The 9,207-nt window shown below is 32.4% G+C and overlaps 1 protein-coding gene across 1 annotated transcript; it reads left to right on the top strand.

Moving 5' to 3' along the window:
• The first annotated feature begins 1,041 nt into the window (after nucleotides 1-1,041).
• LOC134705733 (uncharacterized) lies at nucleotides 1,042-5,780 on the top strand. The gene is made up of 3 exons (XM_063564453.1): nucleotides 1,042-1,190; nucleotides 4,591-4,720; nucleotides 5,413-5,780. Exons 1-3 carry the CDS (start codon nucleotides 1,188-1,190, stop codon nucleotides 5,778-5,780), a joined length of 501 nt encoding a protein of 166 aa, XP_063420523.1. The 5' UTR covers nucleotides 1,042-1,187.
• Nucleotides 5,781-9,207: the final 3,427 nt, after the last annotated feature.

Genomic DNA, 9,207 nt, shown 5'->3' with positions numbered 1-9,207 from the left:
TATATTTTTCTTGTTTACAGATTTAGAATTTGAAGTTACAGGGACATTAGCTTTCAAATTCATGTTCACTTATAACAGACTGAAACGTATATCAAAATAAAAAAAGTATAAAACAAAAAAATCTACGATGCATCCGATTGAAATTACGTATCCGCATTTTGTGTGTGTATTTAGGTCTAGGGGCCATCTAATTTACCATCGAATTGACCTTCCGAAGACAGCCGACGGTTGCATAACCCGATATAAACAAAAACATCAATATAAATAGATAGCCAACTCGTGCACTTGAAATTACTCTAGGTCCGTTTGATTTTATTTTGTAGGTTAAACAATGTGTTGATATTCGTTGTGTAAGAATGAGTTTTTGAAAATCGAAACAGTCAACTACATGTAAATGGTGTACTCTTGTTTCACTTTCAATGATGATATCCTGTCACGTGTAACCCATCTCTAAGTGAAAATTCATTAGCGAAGCTTTTTTGCTTATTTTGACAAAATGGAACAAAACTGGCTGCTAAAAGCGATTTTTTTTCTCTCACAATTTGAATTTCGCGCTCATTAATGATTGAACAAATAAAATCTATTTTTTTCTACATCTCGTCACTACTTCCCCTTTAATTTAAAGGCAAACTTTTGCGATTTGGTACCTACGACAAGCCTAAATTATATGTGCATTATTGAATAAGTACCTTTTTTGATACTTAAAGTTTTAAGTTTTGTTTATTTAAATATGATCTACAATGTTAACCGGCAATAATGTATGTGCTTCTGAAAAGTACACATATTTCGCTCCAATTGCATTAGTCGTATCTGATAGTTATATAATTTGGAAGTCAATGTGACAACGCGGCACATAAATATATCGGAGGAGTGTTATCAGGGAAGGTCGTATCAACAAATAAAACAGAAAACTAAAGTTTGTTTAAATCACATGTATTGGATATTTATATTATCCTGTGCATTTTTGAGTTGACTAAAAGAAAATGTTAAATACACATGATAAATTAAAGTGTTCATAGATTAGACAAGTCGAAGTGTGTGTATATTATACACTTGTAGACAATGGTATAAAAATATACTTGCATTTACAGTTTGCAATTATAACTTTACATTTGAACAAAACAAACTTCGTTCACTTTGATGTAATGGACGTTTCAACTTAAACAACACTTTGTTGAAAAAATATTATGGTAAGCATATTATTTCATGCATGTTTTATTACAGTAGATCAAGGATATAATTATTCCACTTTTTTGCATATAGAGAATGTTCCTTCCTTTTATGTTCATTTTCATAGGTACAAAATGAGCCTCCCTTGTGTAGAGATTTTGATTGTTCGTTTTATGATGTTTGAGGTTAGATGTTCGCATTTTATCATGTCATGCATGTTTACATCTTCTTTTTGTTTCTGTTGGATATGTGTCGCAGTAGCAAACAAACCACGTCTTCCTGTTTTTATATATCAATTACATTTGTGAAGTAAATACATATTTTATGTTTTTATTTTCGTTATGTTATTTCCTTCTTCAATGAAAGACCAAAATGGGGAATAGATTAACTAGCCCATCCTGAGCTCCCTGTTTTATTTCCACATTTTCTTGACAAAGCTGAGGTGTTCAGTATTGTATGATGATTAACTATACAAACAATGGCGTAGCTTACTTTGTGACAACCAACCGAGGCAAAGACAAATGAAAGAAAAACCAACTGTTAATTTAACACTACACAAAAGCGTCTGGTGATTTTTTGTTTGTCTCAGAACATTATTGTGTAACGAAAAGGTATATTCTCGTCGCTGCGGTTGACATTAGACTTTAAATTCGGGGACGGTGTCAAAACATTGATTATAGATTTAAACATGTAAAATTTAAATCCTGTGCGTCTTGGTAAATTGAAATCACATTTATTTAGAAAATCATTATGTAACATCCTATATGACAATTGCTTTTGTGATATCATTGCTGGCTATCACACGACATGAAATGTTTGCCCTTGCAGGAGTAGGTGGGCTAGAAAAAGGGGGGATGAGAGTTATACAAGGTCATTCGATTCTAAATTGAATATATATTCACAGTAAGCCAGTTAGATATTAGTTTTATTGTTGTATTACAGTTCCTGATAAAGTTTAATCTGTCGCTCCACTTATCCCGCACAAAGTTCTACAGACTGCTTGATTTTGTCTCTCGGGTGTCTCTATCAGCTTCCAATGACTAAAAGTTTTATAGCGTGTTCGACATATACCCGACACTCTGATATACGCAAATTCTTTTTTTATTTTTACATTTATTCTTTCTGTTCGTGGTTTAGCTATTTGTTAATGGCATCTGTAGGTGGTAGAGAGGGGCGATGACAAAATTCTGGTACAATTAAAGGCAAACGAATATTCATTTTGGTGTCCTAGAAAACCTATTCGAATAAATCTTATATGATTTCTGTTGTCCACAATCACTTTTGTATGAATGCAATGTCTGTGTCTGTGTTCTTGAGGCTCCGTCTGAGGTCTGTATAAATGACATGAGAGGTTCTGTCGATTGCAGCTAACGCTGATACGGGTAATGTATGCCACCCACCGCGTAGTTGGTGCCAATTGTTTTTCGGATGGCCAAGAAATATTGGGGCATATTTAATTTCCCAAAGAATGAACAGAAACGTCAAAGAGTTAAGACAGCATTACATAGCAAGGGTAGCTTCTCAATCACAAAATTACCATCATTAGACGGTTGATTGGAAATTCAATTGTGCCTAACATTTCCGATAGTGTTTCTGGTGTCACAAACCTCTTCTGGTTCTGAAAATGCATGACATATTTGCCTCTGGATGTTAAAAAACCAACGATCAATCAATCACAAACCCCTTATAAAGAAAGAAACAAATTGAGCTTTTAAATTCAGACAAAGTTGGAAAGAAATAAAGGAATAAAATACATGATTTTGAAGCTATATGACAGGGAGTAAATTTTCTAAAACTATAATGCATCATGTTTCAAATTGAAATTGTATAAAAAATCGTGATTTAGGTGTTTTGAAACAGACCTTGTTCGATAAAAATTTAGGTGGCAAACAACTGAATCAAAAAACATACACTCCTTCGCTTGCTTTTCATAACTATATAAAAATGACCGTTACATATATATTCAAGAGTAGGTATAAAACAGAATATATAATACTTAAGATTATTTGCAAGGTTTATTAAGACCTCGCCGAAGAATTCACACACGTGTGTACCCCGTGTCTCCGTTGCCCTACACACCGACTGCATTTACATATGATCGCTCCCCCTCATTATTTTTACATTAGAGTTTCTTAAAAATATTATAGTTGTTAATCATACTGTTAAACAGGTTCAGGTTCGACTGCGCTGATATCGCGTCAGACAGCTCATTCCGGAGTGTAGGTCCAGGAATGAAGTCGAAATTGTGTTGCTCTCACCTGTGGTACTTCAAATGTCTCTAGCTTTCTGAAAGATTAAGGTACATTTTTAAAATTCATAATATCATGGAGATGAATTGGTGACTATTTATGAAACATTTTAAAAATTTATTTTGCCATCATTCTTAGAAGTCCTTTTTTTAAAGAAATTAACCAGATTTTAACAAAGAGTTTCTAAGTCACTATTGATAGCTATCAATGTAAAATATCATTGTGTTATTGTTTTATGGTAATTTTTCGTTTTGTGTCTTTCATTTTTGCTAATGTGCTACGTCTATATGCTTTTTTGTGTTTCATTTATACATATGACTTAGCTCTATACTCATACATCCCGTCATTGTGTTATTGTTCAATGGTATTTTCTTGTATTCTTGTCTATCGTTTTTGCTAATGTGCTTGTCTATATGCATTTTAGTGTTTCTGTGATACATATGACGTGGATCTGAACTTAAACATCCCGTTATAGTGCTATGGTGAATGTTTGTATTCTTGTCTTTCATTTTTTCTACTATGCTTTGTCTATTTGCCTTTTTGTCCTTCTTTCTTACATATTTGTACAAGATCTAGTTGTTAATCATACTGTTAAACAGGTTCAGGTTCGACTGCGCTCGTATCGCGTCAGACAGCTCATTCCGGAGTGTAGGTCCAGGAATGAAGTCCAAATTGGATTGCTCTCACCTGTGGTACTTCAAATGTCTCTAGCTTTCTAAAAGAGTAAGCTACATTTGTAAAATTCATAATATCATGGAGATGAATTGGTGACTATTTGTGCTACATTTATAGACGTCTTATTTTTAAAGAAGTTAACTAGATTTTAACAAATAATTTCTAAGACACTATTAACATCCTCATAGATGAACCTCAAGGCACGTTCTTGTAGTTGTTTCTATTTTTTTTAGTGTTTACCTCTCCACAAAAATGCCAAGCCACTGGACAATATTTGAAATTAGATATAATATATGAATGATAAAAAGTCAACCTTTCCAATTTAGATAGATGTCTCCGAATTCGTTTTAGTACATTCAACTGCCTTTAAATTAAGTTCATTTGTGGAGTTAAATATAAACTTGGTTGAAATATTTGTCCCATACTGTATCTAGCCAATTAAGTAACAGTTTACTATTTATTGTTTTTAATAGAGAAATATATATATTTTTTGCAGACATATTATGACCTCGTTGTAATCATCCCAGTTGTTATACTAGTAGTTGGAGTAGCTTTTGCTGTCCTTCTTGTGACAGTTATTTACTGTTGGATGAAAGTTCATAATTCACCAATAAACCACGAAGCTAGTAAGTGATAGTCAGTGTAGGCCGAACAATTTATATCGATTTTCCATGTAAACGATATTATTTGATGATTTACAGTCCCACTGTATCCAGTTAAGTAAATTAAATGTGTTCCAAATTACTTTGTATAAGGGTAAGAATCCCATGTGAATGGCGTCTGATTACCTTTGATGGATGTATAAATATCTATATAATATATATACGTCTGGTCGGAATACATTGCCGTTAAATTCGATGCCTCCTGTAAGGTGAGTGCAATGTTCTTCAAGCTAAGACAATTCTACAACGACTATTTGGGCTCATCCTTAGAATCATTATTTAATAATATTATCTTGATATAATTCCTTCAATGAAGAGATGTCAACTAGTAATTGAATAAGTAAATATTTAATTTCAAACCGGACATATGCTATGTCAAAAGTCTCATAAGCGGTTGTTTTAACACATAAATAACTTGTTTTTCTTAATTAAAGATTTAAAAAGGTTTATAGTAGATATTTGTTAAGACTGATTTTTGGTTGTCTGCACTCATAGTATTTCAAATTTGACAGTTGTCTTTTATTAAAATGGCTATTTCATTTACAAAAACCAGACATATTTAATTTATTCATATTTACAATTGAAACAAATTATATATATATGCTAGGTGTCGTTATTTGTTTAATGAATTAAGGGGCATTTTTGTATTTTTATAGGCACTGGCAACGTTTTTTCTACAGACAACATACCGCCTTCATATTCAGAATTATCGTTTGGTCTCCCACCCTCGTACAGTCAAATTCATTGTTCAATGTTATGTAATACACAATCAAGTGACGGGGTATCTTTGGAGGAACAGACGGCGAACACTGAACAGGTACTAGCCAGAATAAATCATACAGAATCACTTACACATCTGAATGGACTGGAACATACAGCGCACAGTGAACAGGAAACCAGTATACATCATACAGCGAACAGTGAACAGGAAACCAGTATACATCATACAGCGAACAGTGAACAGGAAACCAATAACAGACAGCAAACTTTGAACAAGAAACCAGTAATATATCAGCAAGTATGACTGGAATGGAACAGACAGTGAACACTGAATAGGAAACCAGTTTACATCATACAGAATCATCAGCAGATCTCAGCCATATTAATGTGATATTTTTTTTCACACTATAATTGAAAACTTGTGAATAAAACAGTATGTTTTCATATCAAGAACGTTTGATTTAAAACATTCACATTCTCGGTTCAGATTAGTCCAAATAATTATGACGTCTTGAAAGGCTATTATAATTTTTTTTCTTTGACGCCTTACATCGAAGTAAGGCGTCAAAGCAAACAAATTATAATAGCCTTTCAAGACGTCATAACTATTTGGACTAGGTTCAGATGCATGATACTCATTGTTTTCCGAAGTGATACATAATACTTTACTGAATCTCTTTGTGTTAGTTTTACTCGAAAAGCCATGTAAAATAATGTGTTTAAATGTTTAAATGCAATTGTATTATATCAATTGCAATAATATGATTTTTTTGATTTTTTATTCACATCTGCAATTTATAGCAATTTCATATTAGTCTTTTACTTTTCGATTGAAGTTGTATTCCAATTATAGGAAAATGGTAATCTCTTGCTCTCAGATAATGTGCACCATTAACACTCTATGATGTTTAAAGACCCTCCCATGACAAGTTGTTGGTATGCAACCACAATTCAGGGACGGTCGATCAATTATAGGTAAAATATTTGGGTAGTTTTTGTATCGAAATGAAAGCCTGAGGACTTGGGATCACTGTAGAACCCTTGTTAAAAGTTTCTTTTGTTTGATAAAGATGTATATAACATTTTCATAGAAGGGCACATTAATGTTGTCCTATTGTCCATATCAGAAGTACCTGTTTTGTACAATGTACTATCAAACTTCCGGGAACCAGTAGTCTCTAATTAGCAACTTCAAGGATGTTGAATTATTCAGCACAAATTAGCATATGATACAGTGTTGTCATGAAATGACTGCCGCTTTAATTGAATGTACTAAGACAAAGTAACAATTAATGCTTGAAATTGCAGAATTTAATATAGAATGCAATGAGGCTATGAATTAGTGATTTGTACCTGTTGGATTTGCAGATATCCTTTTTCAAGGTATGTTTTGCACATTTAACTCCTTAAGTATTTCAGAGCGTTCAAATTAATTTTGTTTGGTAGTTCCATTCGAAGATTAATCCAGAAAACAAGTTCGGACACATCAAATTCATACATGTAAAGTCATGGTTATATTCATGTACCTTGTTTGACTTTTATTTCCCCTTTTCCAGAAATGTCATGATTTTACGCTCCGTCATTATGCATAAAAACTTCCCAACAACAATTGTTTTAAATCTTAAGTTCAAGTGTTTGATTATTTTGTTTTACATGAATCGTCAGATATTTTCTCACGATTTAATGTGTTTCTATCATAATTATATTGATGACAAAATAAATACAGTATATAAAGTGTATATCGGAGTTTTTAAGAATTATTCAAGATTCTGAAAAGCTTTAAACAAGGCCTTTGATAGAGTTTGGCGAGATGGCCTTTTCTATAGAAAAAATGGCATTCAAGGCAAGTGCTGGAAATTTCTTTATAGCAATGTACATGTGTATCTAATAAAGTCTTGTTTGGTGCTAGTGAAACAGTTTTTTTCGACCAAGAATTTGGCTTAAACAAGGCTGTGTTTTGTCTCTAACACTTTTTCTGTTTTAATGAATGACCTCGCAGAAATGCTTGAAACCAGTAATATTGGCGTCGAGCTCTCCTCACAAATTTTGAACTGTTAAAAGTTTTCTGATGATGTAGTCCTTACAAGTAATAGCTTTTCTAAAAAGCTTGCCGTATTTTAGCTGATTATATTGAAATCAGTGGTTTGTGAGTAGTTTATTTTCATTGGAATATTGCACTTCAAGCAATATGAAAACATAGCGCTTTTTTGTACTAATATGTAATTTTTGTTGTATTATTGGTGGACCTGTGTTAAATGGAAGGAGACTTTATAAAAGTGAGAATGGAAATGGGGAATGATATTATAATAAAATGTATTCTGTGTCTATAATCAACTTGATAAAAATAGCATATAATGTAAATGTACTATTGAGGATTACTACTTGACAAAATAGACAACAACAGAAGGCAGTGGCAGATCCAGAGGGGGGCGTAGAGGGCGTACGCCCCATCCCCCCTTTTGCTTTTAAAAAAAAAAATGATGAATCATACTAGACTATGCGAACTTCGCCATTTCCTGTGTACTCTATTATTTGATTTTTATGCGACAAATCTTTACTTAAAAAGATTTTTTTCCGCCATAATTTACTGATTGTCAAAGTCATGTGATTCACTATGGTGGAGTTGACCAGTGCTTCGAAAAACGCGCTCAGTGATTTTGAAATTCAAATTACAGTAACACATTGCTTAAGCTGAGGATGACAATCATGACACAATCAAAGCAACATAGGATTGAGCAAGAACATATTGACTTCTATTTCACTATTCCACCAAACAGGAAGTAATACTCTATAGAATATTACAGTCTCATGAAAAAAATGGCAATATTATTAACCTACGAAAACATGTTTAACCCCAAACGGCATTGTCATGATTGATATGGACTATATAAAATTGTTGTTTGGTGTGAACCAAGCTTTGCGTTGAAGACCAAACTACAACCTTTAATAGTTTACTTTTATAAATTGTGATTTGGATAGACAGTTTTCTTTGGTACTTACATGTATATGAGATCCAGTAATGTCTATCTTCAAGATTGAGAACACATTTTTTTGTAATAAATTTAAAACATATTTTATTCTGTAATATCTGATAATATGTATCAGGTATTTGTGATTTTTCATTTGATGTGTACCGGTACTCTCTGGTAATGTCAGTATCAGCATGATTAGTTGATTGGTTGTGATAAAAAAAAATGGGCAGTTGTACGGGGCGCCGAATGGGACTCTTGTGGTTTTGTACAAAATTCAATTCTGTCATAACAAAATCATTTTTGTCTTACAAAACTATGTGCTACAGACTTGTTTTGTGAGAACTTCAATTTTGTGATGACAAAATTCAGTTGTGTAGACAAAATTCATTTTTGTCATGACAAAATTCATTTTTGTAGACAAAATTCATATTTGTCATGACAAAAGTCAATTTTGTCTTAAAGGTATGCAAATATAAACATATTTGCATACAAAATTGACTTTTGTTACCTGATATGGAAATTAAATCACAAAAGTCAATTGTGTACGGTAAGATTCAATTTTGTGAGACAAAATTGACTTTTGTGAAACAAAATTAACTTTTGTGAGACAAAATTGACTTTTGTGAGACAAAATTCAATTTTGTCATTTTTGTTGAGACAAAATTCAATTTTGTCATTTTTGTTGAGACAAAAGTCAATTTTGTTAAATTTGTTGAGACAAAAGTCAATTTTGTCAATTTTGTTGAGACAAAAGTCAAT

This window comes from Mytilus trossulus, chromosome 2 (assembly GCF_036588685.1).
Source record: "Mytilus trossulus isolate FHL-02 chromosome 2, PNRI_Mtr1.1.1.hap1, whole genome shotgun sequence".
NCBI classification, from domain to species: Eukaryota; Metazoa; Mollusca; class Bivalvia; order Mytilida; family Mytilidae; genus Mytilus; species Mytilus trossulus.
The sequence above is the reverse complement of the archived record's forward strand: the minus strand, read 5'-3'. Positions and strand labels throughout refer to the sequence as shown.